Source organism: Microchirus variegatus (assembly GCF_963457635.1).
Source record: "Microchirus variegatus genome assembly, chromosome: 14".
In the NCBI taxonomy this organism is placed as follows: domain Eukaryota; kingdom Metazoa; phylum Chordata; class Actinopteri; order Pleuronectiformes; family Soleidae; genus Microchirus; species Microchirus variegatus.
This window is the reverse complement of record NC_139815.1, coordinates 7666156-7686596: the sequence shown is the minus strand read 5'-3', so window position 1 is coordinate 7686596 and position 20441 is coordinate 7666156. Positions and strand designations below refer to the sequence as shown.

The following is a 20441-nucleotide window of genomic DNA, read 5'->3' as shown; positions in this document are numbered from 1 at the left end:
CATCCATTATGTATGGTGTGAGCCGCCTGCATCTCGCTCACCTGCAGCTCTCTCGCTCCTGGCTCTAGGACCTGAACTATACACACGCCCTGATGGTTAAAGTGTGACCTTCAATCATGTTAATGCAAACCATAGTGTAAACAGGGCAAACAGGGGGAGGTTGTGTGGGACTGTTCATTAACTGTAATTCATCTCTAAATGTCACATTTTTCCATTAGAGGTGAACAATCCCATGTATTAAGCCAAAGAAAATGCATTAGCTTGTAGCTTGACCAGCAATTTAAAATGAGAAATTTAGCAGAAGCTGAAGATAAAATTACACTTTTTATACATTTTATACATGTTTGAGCCTTTTATGCAGATTCATATCAGAAGCTGGGTCAGCTCATATGGAACTAAACATCTTTTGAGTTTTGATGGTAAATGAAGGCTAAATGGGTTCTCCAACACAATTGAAAGACTGCAACATGCAATTTCACCAGTATATGTTGCAAAATTAACTTTCTATATGTGCCTCCCACTTTTTAGGGGACCAAAAGTAATGAGACAAACTAAAGAATCATAAATCAAACTTTCATTGTTTAACACTTGGTTGCCATCCTTTGCAGTAAATTACAGCCTGAAGTCTGGACGGCAGAGACATCACCAGACGCTGGGTTTTATCCCTGGTGATAGAAAGTGTAATTTCTACACAGTTCACTTGATTTGGATGTAAATACCCTCAAATTAAAGTGTGCAGTTAAAGCACATCTTGTTTGTTTCATTTCAAATCCATTGTAGTGGTGTATAGAGCCAAAAAGAAAATTGTGTTGATGTCCCAATATTTATGGACCCGACTGTATTTTGATTATAATCACAAGAGTGCACAAAGGGGAAACTCAGGGTGAGCCATTTGAAAGAGTGTGTTGTGGTTTTGTTGTCATGGCAGTGTGCTGCGGGTAATAAGATGTGGCAGCTGCTGGGAGGGCTGCCCTCTGTCCGTCCCTAAAGATTAAGTGTGACTGCTTGCTGAGAGCAGCTAACCCTTCAACGAAAGTGCAGTGTTATGTGGGTGGACAAGAGGGCACGGGTTTATGTCAATGCATCGACTGCAGCGCACCGGGGGTGTGCGTTTAGGGTGTGCCCAAATCCGAATTCCATGCTGTGTTGGGACACAACTGGCGCAAAGTCATGTTTATGCGACTCCAGATTGTTAAAATGAGTCTCTAAGTAACGCTAAACTTTAAAAACAGTATGCAGTACACAGGTACGCTGGTTATTTGTAGTGCTGCTCTTTTAATAAAGAGACTGCTCCAGTTTGACTGTAGGCGTGCTAATGGCGCTAACGGAGCTAACTGGTAAACGTGCATGGACCCCGTTACTGCGGCACGAAAAACTGCATTATTTTAGTCACATAAACATACTGTCACGTGTCTTTTTCTGGCGGCGTTTTGCGATTTTCCGACTATGGGAGGTGTTTTCAAAAAATACAGTTTCAGGTCCCCTAAAACACTGTCGTCTTGCATAGTGACCAAGACATAAATGTGTTTTGCATCTGTGCTATCGAGTTAAAATCTTTTAATTAAAATGAATACATAAGAAGGTCTGATTGTGTTAAATATCTGTCTTGTTTGGTTAGTTGTGGTATGACAGCAGTTTGTCCACCGTTAGTCATAGATTTACAGAAAAAAGTATTGATGGACAAACTTAGTCAAAGATCCAGTGTAAGAATTTGGGACGTTTAATGGTGAGACTGCAGGTTGTAACAAACACAGAACATTCCTCAGCTCTCCCCTCAGTTTCCCAAACATGTCAGGAAACTACGGTGGCCTTCACATACCAGAGAGCATGTTGTGCTTCACTGAGTTGTAAAGTGTCCACTCCAAAAACGCAAAGCTCATACTGTGATTGTTTGAATAAGTAAGACTTATTCTAAGACAACCAAACAGTTTTTATTCTAAAATGATTATACATTTATACAAGCATAACTATGAGTAGTATATTCAATTTCTTCCATTGAATCCTCCTAAATGTTACACACCGGACCTTTAAAGTTATTTGTTGGCTCGTGGTTAAAGAGTATAAAATGTGTTATGGCAGAAAATTGTTTGAAATGTATGTACAAATAGTGTTGTGGTTCAGAATGCTTCACAGTGAATAAAAATATGGAAAGTAGAGAATTATACAAAAGAAGTGTGTTAGCTTTGTCAAAACATTCATTTAGCTGTTCATGTTGGCAAAGCTTTTGAGTTTGCATGAAACCCAAAGAGGTGGCTTAGAGTCTTTATTTAGCAAGACACAGAACACAGCAGTCATCAGTTACTGTGGCTGCACAGAGGAGGGTAACAGCTGCCAGCCACTCTAATATACAGCACGGGAAGTCCACATATCATTTTATATAGCATGCGGTTTGACTAATGAACGTGCAGTAGACCGTATATCAACTGCAAATCTCACTGTTGCCGAAAACATTGAAATAATTTGTCACAGCTGCAAATAATATGCAGTGTTTAGTGACAATTAGGACTGTGGCACTAAGATTTATTTAGAACAAATGAAGACATTATTCTTTCTTTTATGTTGCATTTGCAACAGTAATACACGTCTCGGGTCTCACACAAACATTATTTATGGTTTTGCATTACGGAATAAACACGTTGATGTTCACTGGGTGGATACATATTTTGGAAAGGACAGCAGTGAAAGAAGTTAGGGAAGGGACCATCAACCACCACTTTATGCCCCAACCTCATCATCACACAGACATGCACACACATGCATTTGCATTCTTTGTGTGGACACTCATAGACAATGCATTCCCCTTTACCTAACCTTAACAACCACAACTAAATAACTAACCCCTACTCTTAACCTAACCCAAATCTAAACCCTAAAACCAGGTTTTAGGGTGCTTTCACACCTACAGCATTAGGTGCGCACCAAACGTGTTTGGTCCCTTGGTTTCGGTTCCTTTGCGTAGGTGTGAATGTAATCTCGGTACTTTGGTGCGCAACAAATCAACCAGTCCGAGACCTGCCTGAAGGGGTCTCGGATCACTTTATCCGCCCTACTTTGGTACGGTTCCTCTGGTGTGAAAACAACCAAACCAAATGGGACGAAAAGTTATAGTTTAATGCATTATCTGTATGAGATGAGATACAGGATTGCCCCGAATTTCCACGGGGCGCATCAGCGGCGAGGAATGTCAGCGGCGTGTTTTTGCGCCGTCTCTGCCCAGCGTCAATCCCCACCGGGCGCTCATGGCAGCGCTGTTTTGTGATCCAGCCATATTCGGCAAGCCAGCGATCAGCTCCGGTGACCGTGGCGCTTACTTTCCGCGGCGGTGAAAGAGCCCAGTGGAAATCGGGGGTTAGTCTGGTTCCGGTGCTTCGCCGTTTATTTTGGTTCATTTAGAAATGTGCATATGTGAAAGCAAACCGTACCCACGTCTGTTTGCTACATTGTAACATTTTTCTGACTGGTGCGGACCAAAGCAATCGAACTATAGGTGTGAAAGCGCCCTTAATCCTCACAAAGCCTGTTAAAGATGTGTGGACAAGCCAAAATATCCTTGCAAGGTCAAAATGTCCTTGCTTGACAAAACACAGTAATGATGCATTGTAGGAGGCTAAGCCTTGTGGCTGATGATGAGTTTCAATCATCCACTTTAAGACATTAGGGTTAAACAACAGACCACCTCGTGATTGGATCACACCAGGTCAATAATGATTGGGGGTACTCCCTAGTCATTAAATCTGTATTAAGTGATATGCTGGAAAGGCTAAATTTAGCAGAGAACTATAAGTTATAGGCTACATCAAGTATAAGTCAGACATTAAGACAAGAAAGTCAAATTGTTTTTATTATTACTGCCAAACAATAAAATCCTCCTGATTACCAGAGTTAATTATATAAATAATTTGGTGAGGAAATCTAGTTTGAAAGTCTTTGCAATTGAGACTAAATTAGGTTTTTAACTTTTACCCTAACTTTTTAATCCTATATTTAGCTACCCTTTTAATGTTGGCTCTTTAAAACTCTAAAGACCCTCTTTTTCTTCATATGACTCTCATTTAGCAGCTGTATATCAAACTGTACGAAATAATGTTGTGTGCAGTTTTGCTATCTCTTAATCTAAAATAAATGTATTGCATTCCATATTTAGCAGCTCCAGACTCGAGACACCCATCAGGTGTCATTTTTATAGAAAGTGTGTGCTGTTGACATATTTTCAAGACTTTGCACGACTTTCACCTCTTTGTGAGTGTGGCCGACATCAGCAAACGCCTGCAGCACAGTTAGCAAATAGCTTGAAGCTAACTAGCTGCAAGATGTCTCTCCTCTCCATGGACAATTACAACACACTTCTCCAGAAGATTACCGCACTGGAAACTAAGATGCACAGGTTAGAAGTGAACGCGGAGGTAAATGCACTGTAGCTATGGAAATGGCTCTATCATTCAACTACAATAACAGACAAGAGCATGCCAACACAGGGCTAACTAGCACCAAGAAGACCGCTGACGCTGAGCACCAGAAGGGCAGTTTGACCGACATCATCAAAGATTTTAGTGCATTATTTTCCTCTTGTGCTACAAAAACTTGACTTATTGGATGAATAAAGTCTTACCTCATCATGTCATTATACTGTGTGGAGAGAATTGTACGAGAGGAGGGTACACCCATTATCCAAATTGGAAAAGATGCATCCAGTGGGGAAATTTAATTAGCTCTTTTGGAAGCCATTACTTGGGCCACACAACAGAGTAGTGGCATGCACTGTTGCCTCACAGGAAGAAGGCCGGGGTTTGGATTCGGTCTGACTGAGGGCCTTTCTGTGGGGAGTTTGCATGTGCACATGGGTTTTTTCTGTGTACTCCCCAAAAGCATGCAGAGGTTAATTGGACACTCTACATTGAGCGTAGGTGTGATTGTGGGAGTGAATAGTACCTATGTCAGCTGGGGCTGGCTGCAGCCACCCACAACCCTCCCGTGGAGGATTAAGCAATAGAAAATGAGTGAATGAGTGAATGAATTAATGAATTTAAACATTTCTTAAGAATACCTCCCAAATATAGTGGCGGAGGTCATTTTTATGTCTAGAGCAAGGCAGTCCAATTGAAATGTAATGCCTGTTTTTTGTCATTTGCAATCTGATACCTGCAATAATTCACTGCTGCTGGCACATGAATACCTTATTACCCCGGGCCTCTGATTTCCCCTTTAATGGAGCACGTGTTATTTAAAATGCCAACCTGGTAAGACCTTTTTAATTTTCATCGTTTCTGTCAATGATTCCTGTGTCTCAATAGCCATTTGTTCACTGTCGTGTGTGTGTTTGTGAGCAGTTATTTATTCTCTCTTGTGGTAGTGGAGTGGGTAGGTGACCTTCCTGTGGTATGAGGTACAATATGCTGGACAAACATACACACACTCCATTAATCTTTGTTACAGTCACGGGAAGGAAAGGAGCCAGACAGCATTTCACAGTTCTCAATGTGTCTATCTATTACAATGCAATCGAGAGCACTTACATACTTTTTTTGCCAGGCTTTATTTCTGACCCATCTGTAGATTTTTCCTGTCAAGGATATGTCAGAACTTTGTGACAGCCCAGAACTATAAAGAGCAGTGAGTTCAAGCCAGACAAGGAAATGGAAAGCATATAGTTAAAACAATTCCCTTTGCTCTCTGGAGACTCCTCTGGCTTAATATAATTAAACTTATTTCAGCTTCCCTATCCGTCTGAAACAGCATCAGAGAGAATGTCACTTCATGGTGCATTTACAGTAATGTGTCCTCAGACAGAAACAATAATCAGGGTTTGTTGCTACCTGACAGACTGTGAACATTAAGAATCCATAAAATTAACAGCCTGCTGAATTAAAGGAGCATTTACTGTGACTGTAGTTTATATCCATGCACTAATAAAGGGATGCAATGCTGCACCATATTCCTACTGATATCAACTGATTCTGACATGATTGTTGTGGTCATTGTTTCTGTTTGAGTCATACAGCAAATATTTGGAATATAACTTAATTATTTATCTACTGGAAATGAGCTTTGGCTTAATTTTAGAAAGTATTTTCTTACAAAGCTGTAGCATATAATCCAGAAGGCACCCAATAGCAATTTTAACATTGATATACTTTATGATAATTTGACTTGGAGGTTTATTTCAGTTTTAGGCCAGGTCATATTTTCCATGTTCCGATGTGAGCAGATTTGCATTTCTGCATGCACGTATATGCCGGCAGTTCTGTTTATACTCAAACAAGGGTCCATGTCAGCATGAGCATTCTGTGCATGTGTACTCAATCTCACATGTGTGGGTACCAGCAGACCTCTTCACATAACCTCAAGCAAGTTGCCATGGTCAGCATCTTCTTCGTTGTCTCTTATGACCAAGACCAACAAGGCAGCAGGACACTCTTAGAAATAAGGGTTCCAAAAGGGTTCTTCTAGAAGGGCTGAGGTTCTACCTGGAATCATTTGCTTCTGAAATACCTTTATACACTTTCCTGAAGAAAGTGTATTTCAAGGGTTCTTGATAACACTTATGGTTCTAGTAAGATCCATTTTGATCCAGAGAACCCTTTAAAACCCCTTTCCTGAATAAAGGGTTTTACAAGGGTTCTTGGTGGAACCCTCCAAAAGGTTTCCAGGTGGAACCTTTATAAAAAGGGTTCTCCTATGTGGACAAGCCGAAGAACCATATATGGTTCTACTTACAGGGTATCCGCGGGGTCTTAAAAAGTCTTAAATCCAATCATTTGAATTTAAGGCCTTAAAATGTCTAAAATTCTCTGAAAATCTCATAAAAGGTCTTCAATCCAATTTTGAAAGGTCTTAAAAATCTATTAACGTGACTTATTTAAAACATGCTTAAACTTCAGTCTCGCTTTGAAATGTATTTCGATTTATGAGGATGCCGATAACATAACCACAACACGGAACTAAAGTAGGCCGCCTGTGCTGCCCGGTGAGAATTTATCGAGCACCACCAGCTAGCGTGCTGTGAGCACGCCACAGTGCGTTACAGCTTAGCATAGCAGCGGAGAAAAACTTAACGAAAGCCCACAGCTAAGCCGAATTGCTTGCATAAGATGGGTAAGTGCAAGTTCAACGATTTGTGGCTCCAATTTTCCTTCATATCTTTTGTACTTTTTTGGACGTGAAATGGGTCTTAAATTGTATTTGTCGTGGTCTTAAAAAAGTCTTAAAAAGTCTTAAATTTGACTTGTTGAAACCTGCAGAGACCCTGTACTTCGCACTTTTATTTCTAAGAGTGTTCCGACAAGACAGGAAGAGTTGCGCTAAAAGGAGCATGTGCAGTTGGCACATGCAAACATCACATGGACCCTTAAATACCCCTGCAGACTTGCAGTTAGGCTGAACTTCTTCAAAATCCTATTCACAGCACAATATTTTATTTGTTTGTTTTCTTCTCTCTCATCAAAAATGACAAATGAAACCTCATCACACACTCTAGGGTACAGACAACCACTACATCAAAAGTAGCAGTATATACTTCACAATGTGTGAACTGGGATTTCATTGTTAAGGGAGCTGTTCAGCCTCTGATCTTCAAGGGTAAAGCCTGTCAGAAAATAAATCACAAGGATCCAACCATGGATCTGCAGCTACGCGAGCCCACCAGGGAAAGACGAGCAACCGTGAAGAATTGATCAATGTGGCAAACAACCAGAAGATCAACATCATCTCCCATGTGCTTTATATTTAGATGCTCTTAACCTCCCACAGAGCTACAGTATATGGAGGAGAACAGGAGTTTGTGGAGCAGTGTTGAGCAGGAGTATAGGGCAGATGGTGATGGTGAAGACAGACACAGGTGTGCATATGAGACGGAGAGTTTGACAGGTGGAGACAGGTTGATTTTTTAATTGAGCTACTTGTATCTAGTACCTTGAGAAAGAGAAGGAGAAAGAGAGCTACACTCTTATAAATAAGGGTTCCAAGGTTACAAGGGCTGAGGTTCTACCTGGAGCCATTTGCTTCCCAAAGAAAGGGTTTTTCAAAGGTTCTTGGTAACCCTAATGGTTCCCAGCCTTTTGCCCTATGGTAGACAATGAATGAATGAATGAATGAACACTGCAGTTGAGTCTGTTCATCTGCCTAACATAAAACCACAGCCATTTGCGGTGGCATGGGGTCACTTCTACCCACAGTCTTCCCCCTTTTCAAATGTCACTGTCAAGACCAACAAAAGCAAAAAAGCCCCTAAACTTACTTTATATCAACTAACTTCATGGGGATTGCAAAATTATAAAAATGTGATCAAAATGCAATATTCACAATGAACTATTGAACATATGCGATTAATCAGTATTACAAAAACATGAATTACTTGACAGACATACTGCATACATATTCATTTTTACTATGGTGACTATTTGCTTACAGTTGTAGATGTCAGAAATGTCACATATATGGTGTCAAATAAGTCAAATTCTAGATTTTACTTACTTGGCAGTAGAACCAAGGACCATATAGTATATTATAGTATGTGTGTATTCACGTTACTGCTAATGTTTTGCACATAAACATAGACTGAAATAATCGTACGTTTTATTTGTTTTTATTATCCCTCATTGAGCAAACTTTTAAATGTGTCCATCTGTTCACTGATTAACATTTTTAGTTCTTAATCAGATAATTGCATGGTTTATTTCCTCATGAAACAAATTAAATGGACAAATATTTAGCATAATAGTCCACGTTGACACTGAAGCTCAAAGTGCTTTATAAATCCCACAATATTCCTATGTGATTTAGAATGTGACATAGAAACAGCAATTTGATAAAAGACACAAACACAGATTTTGACAAAGAGAGGGTGATTCACTGCATAACATTAGTAACACTCCCAGGCAGTAGCCAGGGCGCCACAGGGAGGAGCCTTATTAGTAGAATGATGTGTTAGGTCTATGTTTTGGTTCCTATGATGAGATAAGAGGAGGTGTTTGCTTGCTTCCTGCACCTCAACTGCTTCTCAATTCAACACCTTTTCTTCTTTGCAGCTGTAGCTGTTCAAAAAAGACCACTTGTAGTAATGTTGCAGAAGCAATGTAGTAATTTTCAAACCAATGCTAGTAATTAAAATGAAAATGACAAGCCCACATTTAAAAGGTGAAACATAGTATATGCACGATGTTGTGCTCTCTGATTGCCATCTCAATAAAACAAACTTTGTTGCATGGTGATCACCTACGATTACTTCCCAAAGGTCCAGATATTCAAACCTGCATTATTTTAACTCACAGCAGAGTTAACTGTGTTCACAACTAAATTTGAACTTAAGTTCATGTCTATGATTCTAGAAGTCCACAATCATTTTCTTCCTGTAAATGTTAAATTCTTTAATTGAGTTTATTAATATAAGATTTGCCTCTTTAGCTCTATTATCTGCAGACTGCAGTACAAATGCAGCAAACATACATGTGCAATAGGCTGTAATACACAAGTGTAATCTCGTATCTAAAGGTAACCTATGACAACACGCTGTGAATGGCTGACCTGTGAGTGTTGTGCCCCATGAGAGGTGGTTGATCACTTCTTTAAAATGAGACTGCAGAGACACAAGTTTTAATAACAGGAGAGAAATGAGGGATGAAAAGAGATGATGAATGAGGGGAGGATGGTTAGGGGAGAGAGGATAGGGAGAAAGAAAGGGGAAGGGAGGGAAAATGGAGGAGGGGATGAGAGGATGGAGGGGGAGGAGGTGTGTCGAGAAGAATTAGCTGTCCTTTTCTACAGCTCTCCTGGGATCCTCAATTGCTGCAGTGTCCAATTTAAACACAGAGCTTCAGAGATACAGTGTGTGTGAGTGTGAATGTGAGTGTACACATTCGTGTGTATGTGAGAGAAAGAGAAGAGCAGTTACTAAGCTCTCAGATCGACCTGTGATCCTTCCTCTGATGTCACTTCTGAAACTCTGAGAAAAAAAGAAAAGCATATGCTGCTCCAGACGCCAGTGTTAATTGAGAGCGGCGTCGGAATACGCAGGACACACGAGAGGTCAAGTGAGATCATTGGGTCTTACCTGTCTCACAGCGGCGTCCTGTAAATCCTGAGGGGCAGACACATGTGTTTGGAGACACACAGGTTCCTCCACTCCTGCATCCTTCTTCACAAAAGGCTAGAAAAAGAAAGAGAAATGTGTTAGTGCACATTGCCTGTGCTTCATATAATATATAACAGTAGCAGCAGCAGCAGTACAAATGAGTCTCCAATTCCTTCAGTTTAAATATTTCCTCCTGACTCTCATTAAAAGTGTATAATGGTTTTGTCAAGAGATACTTTTTTGTCATTCAAGACAGCAACTTTATGGAGCCCCCGAAGTGACATGAGGAAAAAACGAAAAAAAAAAAAAGATAAAACAAAATGATAAAAAAATAAAAATCTCGAGTTTCCAAAAAATATTTTTTTCTAGATTTGAAAAAAAATAAAAATATATATGTATATATATATACATATATATATATATATATATGTATATGTATATATGTATTTTTTTTCCATAATTTTTTCGAAACTCAAGATCTCGACTTTGAAACTCAAGATTTTAAGATTTTTTTTCATCAGTTTTGTTTTTCCCATCATTTTTTTTTCTCATGTCACTTAGTACAACTTGTCCAAATATATCACAAGATATGAAGGTGTTCCTCCTGTGCAGCAGAAAAAGGCTCTTTATCAGTTGTGGGTTTCATTCTCCACTAGTCTACATGTCCTTGGGCGAGACCCTTAACCCCACGTTGCTCCTGACAGCTGTGCAATGGTATGAAAGAGGAGTGATAGATTTGAATAGATGCGCTGAGTGAATGGTTGTGAATGGCAAAACTGTAGCGTAAAGCAGCTTTGAGTGGTCAACAAGACCAGAAAAGTGGCATACAAACACATTTACATCAACCTTTTTTAAAAGCTGCATTGATAAATGTTTTATGTCTGATTTGAAAGGGGACTATACTTGATATTGATGTGGTCCCTTTATTACACATTCAGTGCTCTTATCAACTCCCTGGATTTGTGCTTTTTGTTGGGCTGTTTTCTTAACCTTGGGTTTTTAGTTCTGTTTGGTTTTCTGTCCCCCCGTTTTATTTTGTAGTTTTTCCTTGTGTGTTCCTTGGTTTGAGCTTTTCATTTTTAAAGACTCATTTTTGCAATCTGCATTTGGGTCCTCCATTTTCACTTGACAGAATAAACTGGTATTCCCTAAAAGCCAGGAAAATGTGGCTATTATGAATCAGAACTAATAAGAGATTGAATATTGAACGATAAATAATTAAAATCCTGTGATTGTGGGTTCCACAAATTCTATCATTTGAGCTATTGGTGAAAAAAACTTTTTACATCGTCTACACTCAACCAACACACCTGTCTCCTCCCTATAGCATATTCACTGAGAACATGCTTCTCTCTTGTGTGGTATCATTGGAAACATCTCTTTGAGAGGTCCATGATAGCTCACATCAAGTTTTTTTTTTTGCTGGATTCATATCTTCAGGAGACCATGCCCATCATAACAAAATTAATCAACTTTTATAACATGATCACAGTGGAAGCAGCCGGGACAGGGACAAACACAGTCAGCAACAATAGAAAGAAGCAACTCTCAAAAATATGTTTTTCCATTCTGATGTCTGATGAAGTGAATGGCCTGACATGTTGTGTTCATAATTTGCAGAGAGTGTCCATCAGCAACATAAAAACATGACTCAACCCTTCAGGTATACATGTGCTGGTGTAAACAGGAGCTGATTATCTCCTTGCTTAGTTTCAGAAATAAACCACCTAAAAAAATAGCGATGGTGAAAATTCAGAGCAGGGATTTCTTTTAGTAAATCAATGGCGAGGTGAAACGGTTAGCAATTTTGATAGTCACATATCCAGACTAACACATAGCCCCAGAGTTTCCAAACTGAAATTGAGCCAGCCACATTTTTATACTTGTGTTTCATAACTGTGATTGTGTAAATTACAGATATATTCAGGACAGAATTATGCTTTATAAAACAAAAACAAAGTACTATGAATATGCATCACACCCTAATATCCATACATTTAGAATAGTAATTAAATATAAGGTCAGCGGTTTGAATGTCAACTCATTTAGAATAAATTTGATTAGGAGTCTGCTGTTAACAGTGCTGATATTTCAGCGGTCTGATTAGCAGCTGTTTGACAGTTAAAATGACCGTGAGTTTGAGTCATCGCTGCCTTTTGCTGGACGCACGCTGGCAGTGCAAACACCTATGATTTGTTCTGTGAGCGCAGGCAGGGTGTGATGCATCAAAATGGCTGGGACAAACACACAAAAGAGAAGAGGCAGGTTGAGATGAGCTGACAGATAAATGTCGTCTGTGAAACATGATGAAGAATATATGTAGAGTCAGAGAGAAAGAGTAGTCACTCGGTGCTTAAAGAGCAGAGAATTAGACCAAAAGAGGGCAAACTTAATTGAGTAAGTTCATTAAAAAGAAATTACTTTGGTGTTTCTATGCTTAATTAATAACATGTTCTGAAAGATGAGCCTGAACGAGCTGAAAATGTATTTATAGTCAAATACAATGGATGTGCGAATATATAATCTCTGTCCGTGTAATGTATATGCAGCAGCTTGTCTCCCTTTACTTTATGACTCCAAAGGAACATCATTTATTTGTGTAAATTATCATGCCTGGCATTTGGAGGGGAAAAAAAAGTGCTAAATATACAAATGAATGCATAAGTGTAATGAATAAGCAGAGTCCGACGCCAAAGGCTATTAGAGCTATTCATTTGACTGGTTCCACTATTTAAGAAATTCTATCAGGCCCTCATTAGGAGCCTGATTGCCTCTGTACTAATAAACCTCACATTTAAAAATTAATTACACTTATACTGACTCAATCTATCTCCAGCTGTAATTATCATTTCACCACCATCAGCATAACGCTGCCTGTCTGTAGAACTAATCACTTCCAAAGATGAGTGGGGTTTGACTGCAAGTGTGTGGAGTATGTTTTTAAAGACTCACATTTTGAAGTCAAAGCTGCTGACAATCATCCAAAAAAAACAACCTATATTTTGAGTTGGACGGTGTAAATACAGACCAGAGTTTCCTCGACCATTTTCACACTCAAATTATGAATGAGTTCTCTCCAGCTTCAAGAAAACACCAGATAAAAGAAACCAAAATATTGATGTAAAAAATGTAAAAAGTGAAATGGTTATTTTTTACATCGAACTGCATTATGTATTTGTAGCCTTGTTGTTGTTGCTGTGCCATGAATGGAAAAATGGGATATAGGAACAAATACATTTTTTTTCATCGTCTTCTTAATATTATTATATCCACCAAGAAGGTTATGTTTTCATCGGAGTGGGTGTATCTGTCATTTTGGCTGTTTTTTGGCTGCATTTTTTGACAGGTTTGTGATGTGTTGGTGATCACAAGTTTAAGGATGTTCCCCTTACATTTGGGTAAGAATCGAAACACTGATGATGTCACAATAATCACATTTTCAAGAAACCCCTTATCGATTATAATGGGCAAAATTATGAAAAATAATAATAATAATACATTTATGACATTTGAACAAAATGTATTATGTGTGTGTGATCAGACACTCGACCAACAGATGTACCATCAGAAGTTTAGACTAGATTTGGCATCAATTTAAATTTAACAAGGGAATTCCTATAAGGTCAGATGTGTTGTGCAGAAATCTTAAACCACCATTAGATTTGTTGTTTTAGCAACGCTATAACGACAATAGAGGATAATTATTTCTATTTCACTTTACTGGAACACATCTAGAAAATATCTATGCAGTTTAAAAGATAAATAAAAAAATATATATATATATTTAGCGTGATCTACCCTTACACTTGAGCAATAACACAGCTCTGTTAATACTGGAGTGGAACCTTCATTAATGTTACTGGTAAATCCTATCTTTGTCCTACAGCCTGTATGTCCTTTGTTACATACATGCATAAATTCTCGTTGTATAATAATAATCATACAACGAGAATTGTTGAGAAGTTCCTACACTCTTAGTAATAAACGTGCTAAGTAGAACCATATAAGGTTCTTCGGCTTGTCCTCATAGGAAGAATCCTTTTTGGTTCCAGGTAGAACCTTTTTATAAACCTGTTTTTAAAACCCTTTATTCAGGAAAGGGTTTTAAAAGGGTTCTCTGGATTAAAATGGTTCTTACTGGAACCATTAGTGTTATCAAGAACCCTTGAAAAACTCTTTCTTTGGGAAAGGGTTTTTCAGGAGAAAATGGTTCCAGGTGGAACCTCAGCCCTTGTAGAAGAACCCTTTTGGAACCCTTATTTCTAATAGTGTATCACACTGATGTTTATGAAAGTTTTTTCATGTTTAGTTGTTTGATGCCACGAAATGCTTAACGATTACAACATGTGATAATGAAAGTGTTTAACATTGTTATAATGTTTGAAATTGTTTTGCTTTTGGTGGAGGTACTAAACATTGTGTGCTGATTAGTTTACATTACGTACCGCTCACAGAGAACACTCAACGTTTTCCCCTCCACGCAGTATAGTATACAAAGAACATATTCGTGTGATGGTTTTTACATTACAAAGTCATTTTAAGAAGAGATTGAAAATGTAGTGCTGCTGTTCACAGCCCCAGCTAAGAACATTCCAGAGTGGTTTCATACCCAATATAGTAAAGAGAAAAAAAAGGATGAGGTGTTGCTGCATTGCTGTTGCAGTGGCTTCGACTGAGGCTGTAAAATATGATCTGTGTTTTCCTCTTTTGACACCAAAACTGGAGGGACACTGTGGACATCCACTACATTTTTCCATTTCCTCCTCTATGGCTCCTCCCTCCACATTACATTACTTGAAGCCCTGGTTCATTCTAGGTCCTCCAGTTACACTATCTCACCATTTAACTGAGCCTGTTGCTGACTCGTGGCTTCTTGAGACATGCTCATACCCGCCATAGATTTGCTATTTGAGTTTCCCATTACGGGCCTAGATTGCTTTCCAGTGGGTGGTGAGAATGGAATCATTCCATTTTGTGCTGTGGCTAACAGCCACATTCACGGTCATGAGACATCCTAAGATCCATCACAGAATTAATTTCAGCAGCACTGCAAAAAAAAAAGGACAATGGATATTTCATAAATTCAAGTGGACAGAAAAGAGCTTGGTAATTATATGATAGAAGAGAATTAAAAATCAGTATCCTAAAGAATAAAGCACAACTCAGTCACGTGCTGCTTTAAGACACTGTTAGTGATCTCATCTCTACGCAGAAGTTTAAAGTAATTTAATTTTAAATGTAATTTTCTAATATGTTAATCTTGGCCCTAGGACTGAACCAAGTTGTACATGATGATGAGTTGTCACTCCTAGACCCACTTCGTGTCTCACACATGATAGCACAAACATTACATTTGTGTCACAGCAGGGAGGCGTCAGTATCTGTGAAAAATGAATACCCAGCAGAGGTATTTATGAGAAGCTTCGAGAACTGTAAAAATGCCACAAGGACAGTAGTGTCTGACTGCGCTTATCAAACACAGATGGTATTTATCTCCAAAGAAAGTCAGATGTTTGCAGCGTGAGCAGAGGACAAACTCTAGGTCACTCAGAGTGACAAAAAAGATAATTAACATTCACCTCAGAGCCTTTGAGTCTCTTGAATAGGTCAATCTCAGGAGTAATTTAAGCATGTTGTGATTGCTTCACTTGTCCTCTCTGTAAATACAGTATTGAATCCACTCTACACAAATACAATCTCCCAGTCGGACTGTTTTGTCTTTCTAACACAATTAATGAGAATGCAACAAGGCCACAGAAATCTATACAAATTTCATGTCAAATATGAGTTTTTTATATATATATATATAATGAGTACATCAATATCCTTTAAAGGACTCATATTATACCCTATTTCTCCAAGTGAACCTAGTTCCCTGGTGTCCTAATGAACATGTCTGTGACATGCTTTGGTCAAAATACCTTAAGGATGAAGCACCACAGCAGTTCAATCACTCTGCCAAAACAGCCCTGTTCAGAACGCTCGCTTTTGAGTGTCTGTCTCTTTAAATTCCAATGAGACACAAGAAACTACATCAGAGTCACTGAGGCTCCGGCAGCTAACAGCAGTTAGCATTTGGAAAAGCCATTGCCGTCATATGTAAAATGTATCGACTGGACACGTAAATCCTCTGAGGCTGGAAGTTTGTGTAGAACTCTGTGCTGCACTGTGGAGCCAAGAATAGAACACTTTGCAGACTTCCTCTCTTCCGGATACTATTGCCGTCGCCAGCACTCTTGCGTTTTTAAGGGGACAAAGTGGAGCTCCACCAGACAACAATTCCAGGAATTTATCATTGTGACGTCTCAATGAGCCCGTTTTATTTATCTCCTTAACTTAGACTGAGAACCACAAAAAAGTCGCCTTTTTTCACACTTTGCCAACTCATAGGGTCTCCAAAATCCCAAATATAAGTATTAAAATGATTAAAATTTAGACTTTGCATGTCTCCTTTAAATAGACCACCAACAATAGCTTTGTCTCACTTATTCAGACAGGTAAAGGCAGTGCTTCTGGAGAGACATTTCTTTCTTAAGAGGTTGACAGCTAAGGTCAGTCAGTTTGGACTGTGTGACTGAGTGTGTATACAGCAATGCTGACATTTCAAATTTAGCAGCAGCTGCAGAGGCAGCATGGCTCTGATAAAGCCACCAACAAGAGACAGGGAAAGGTAGCATACTAGCAAGTAGATAAAGAGCCAGCTTTTTTTTCACAGATGTTGTTGATGAACGTTCAGGATACGTTCGAACCGACAACCTTCGCGTTGAAAGACGACTCGCTCTACCACTGAGCTACCCCCCCATCCAGAGAAGTGAGTCACGAGGAGCTGGAGCTTTATGCTGCGTTCCAGAGCCCATCCAACAAATGGGATGTGGGACATATTCTACCTGAATTGTACTAGCTCCTACTTCAAAGCGTTCCAGCAATTGAAGTCGAATGTTAGAAAACATGGACAATCGCGGCGCTTTAGATTTATGTTTGAAGAGGCATTTTGACTTTCAGCAAATCAGTCTACTTACATACACAAGCGAGCCGTATATGTAAAAGTGTTGCATATAGATATGTAACGTCATGAGTATACTTTTACCGTAGCCCTACATATCTTCATGCTGACAGATAACAACAATGACATAATTTCACGCCATAACATGGTAAACACGTTGTGATGAAATTGCTGTGTTTAAAACAAGTCTATACACAGAAAAGTAAAGTTTATAGCCTATTCGTGTGACTCCATGGGTGGCGCCATTATTCTCCAACGCCATTTTGGTGAAGTCGGGGTAGGTCGATCAGCCCCGACTTCGGGAGTAGGAGGTCCCACTTCGACAGGTATTCCAGTGCACTTTTTCTAGTTGGAGGTATTATAAGTCCCACGTCCAACTGGTTTGGATGGGCTCTGGAACGCAGGATTAGTCCCCAGTGGAGAACCCAAAGAAAACCCACGTGCACATGGTGAGAGCATGCCACGTTTCCATGACGACTGACCAGAAAAAGACACACGTGACGTCATGTTTACGTGACTCCCTATTGTTAAAATTAGTCTCTAAAGTAACAGTTTTTTCTGTTAAAACTGGTAGCAGGTCCAGAAGCAGTTTTCCAGTTAGCTCCGGTAGCTGCGCTAGCTCCTTTAGCACCGTTAGCGCGCCTACAGTCAAACTGGAGTGGTCTGTTTATTAAACGAATTAATACAAATTACCAGCGTACCTGTTTACTGCGTATGTGTGCCTCTGTTTTTAAAGTTTAGCGCTACTTTAGAGATTCATTTTAACAATCGGGAGTCACGTGAACATGACTTTGTGGCCAGCACTATTAAATTCTATGCAGCTTTCTAATATCAGGAGGGAGCAGAGGAACATACAGGCTAAACTCCTGTTTCCTCTTTATCTCTGCATACTACCCCCCCTCCCCTCTGTCTCTCTGCAGTGTTTAATATCTGCATAGCTTCCCTACTGATAAATGTACAACAGCAGGCTTAAACACAGTTACAAGTCCATTGTTAGCTTGTACAAAAGAGCTGAAAAGACCTGATACTCACTGAGGAAAGAATGAAACCTCATTTACTCATACAAATCAGTCTCACTAGTAATGTATCACAGTTGAGGCAGTTCACCCTTGGCTGTACTCTCTGTTCAGCATTTACTGAACATCACAGATAATGACTGCACTTACAAGACAATAAGGACTCATGCCAGACAGTCAGCATGGATTAAAGATACATTAAGCAAGATTTTTATTGCCATAATGTATCTGCAGAGGGTTGAATGGGTGGTTGATCAATAATGCTGACACGCCAATTAATTCCACCAGGTGCTTTCGGAGATTTCTTGCCCTTGAATGCCGCTCCACATATTTCAAACTGCTCAAGAATGAAAGGTGGGAGTGCTGCAATTGAGCGGGCAACAAGGAGGGATACATTTAACATTTCAAGGTAAAACCTAAAAATAAACAACTCGAGGGATAAGTATCCCAACACGATGTTCTCATTATTCTCCTTTATGATGTTTTTACTTGGCCATTTGTAGCAGTATTTTAAACTGTTAGTCAATTATAGTAAACACCACATGTGAGAGTCTGGGAAACTATTGGGTTTCCTGTGACCAACATGAAATGAAATGAATTGCACTGATACAACAGTCCTCCGATATAAATGATTGTCCATGGTAAAGCTCTGTACACTCTTAGAAATAAGGGTTCCAAAAGGGTCCTTTTTCAAGGGTTCTTGGTAACACTAATGGTTCCAGTAAGAACCATTTTGATCCAGAGAACCCTTTAAAACCCCTTTCCTGAATAAACAGTTTTAAAAGGGTTCTTGGTGGAACCCTCCAAAAGGGTTCCAGGTGGAACCTTTATAAAAAAGGATCTACCTGGAGCCAAAAAGGGTTCTCCTATGAGGACAAGCCGAAGAACCTTAAATGGTTCTACTGAGCACTTTTATTTCTAAGAGTGTAAGAATGTCTCCTGAAATGGCATCTTACACCAGCAGCAAAAGCAGACTATCGTCACCATGGTTACATTAACAAAAACACAGTTTGTATTATTGAATAGCATTTTTTTTTAAATAAAAGAAGTCTCCCACATTACACTTCTATTTGTATTTGAGAAATTGTGCAACCCTCCCTCCTGTCGTCTTTAGGGCAGGTTTCTCACTCTAAGTCACGTGACTTTCTCCTTTGTTCCGTTCATGAAGACAGTGAAGGTCACCTGACAATCAAGCAGAACTATGAGCTGTGAAGTTGTAATAACCTGCTTTGGACAGACGACCACTGGACTTTTGTGTTTTTATTATTATTCCTTTTTTGGCTGTTCCCCAAAGTCATCTTTGAAACAGGCTGCCAGTGACCTACACTGACCATCATTCATTGGCCCTATAGCTATAGTGTGCAGAGACAGTTTGAAATGCTGCCTCCATTACCAGATGGCAGCTGAAGACTGAGCTAACACTGAGGTGCCATTACTTTCTATCAGACAGAGAGACTGACAAACATGAGCAAACTGACAGCCAGTTTTCTTTTCTTTTCTTCCATATAGATGTAGAACAGCTGCCAATATTTAAATGTCCCTCTGAGATCATTGCTCGCACGTTAAAAGCATTTTTATTTTTTTCTCCAGCCATTATATTTTAGACCACAGAATAATACATTTGGTTCTTCTATCAGTTACTAGATAGCTGCTTAATGCCACTTTAAAATCAGACGATCGCTGTCTTGAGAGTTAAACTGATCTCTTAAAAGCATTTACACAAGTAAAAAGCTGCTGATAAAATCCCACAAATCCTTTCCTCATATTTAACTTCTGTCCTCAGACTGATTAAAGTTAAGAAAGAATGTATGTCATGAACTAACGATAATAGAGCCTGTGGTGAGTCCTACCAACAGTCATTCACCTTTTACCGTTCTTGATTATGTCTTCTTTTCGGAGCGTGACCTTAAAACCACATAATTAGCACAGATGTGGCAAATTAGTCAACACATAATGAGACACTAACGATTTGAGGAAAGTTTAAGGGATTCATAATTATTCAATTTGACCATTAATCAAAATCGCTTTCTACTGACAAGTTATATGGACAGGATAATGACTTGATTTTGAGTTTAATTAATTTGTGTGATTAGTGAGGGGAAAAAAACAAAAAAACATATGAAGTTCTGATTGGTCTTCACACTCTATAATGAAGATAATGAGTTGTCCTGAGTGACTTACAACAAACTGCTGTTTAACCATATACAATTACCGCAGATGTCTAGGCTAATAATATACTGTAGGTCATGTCAGGGTTGGTCATCATCTTCTAAAGGATTGCAGCCCCAGGCTTCACCTTAACCTTAGTGTCCAGACAGGAAAAATAACATCCTAATCAAAAGCCCTAAGACCTCTC

At 39.2% G+C, this 20441-nt stretch overlaps 1 protein-coding gene across 1 annotated transcript in view; it reads right to left on the bottom strand.

Annotated features, from left to right (window-relative positions):
• Positions 1–20441, bottom strand: part of LOC310936933 (protein kinase C-binding protein NELL1-like) — a gene marked incomplete at its 3' end in the record, with an annotated part of 241541 nt that overhangs the window by 14583 nt on the left and 206517 nt on the right. The window contains exon 15 of the mRNA XM_083901097.1: positions 10046–10141. Coding sequence (XP_083757223.1) covers positions 10046–10141 — 96 coding nt within the window. The remainder of the gene's footprint in view (positions 1–10045; positions 10142–20441) is intronic.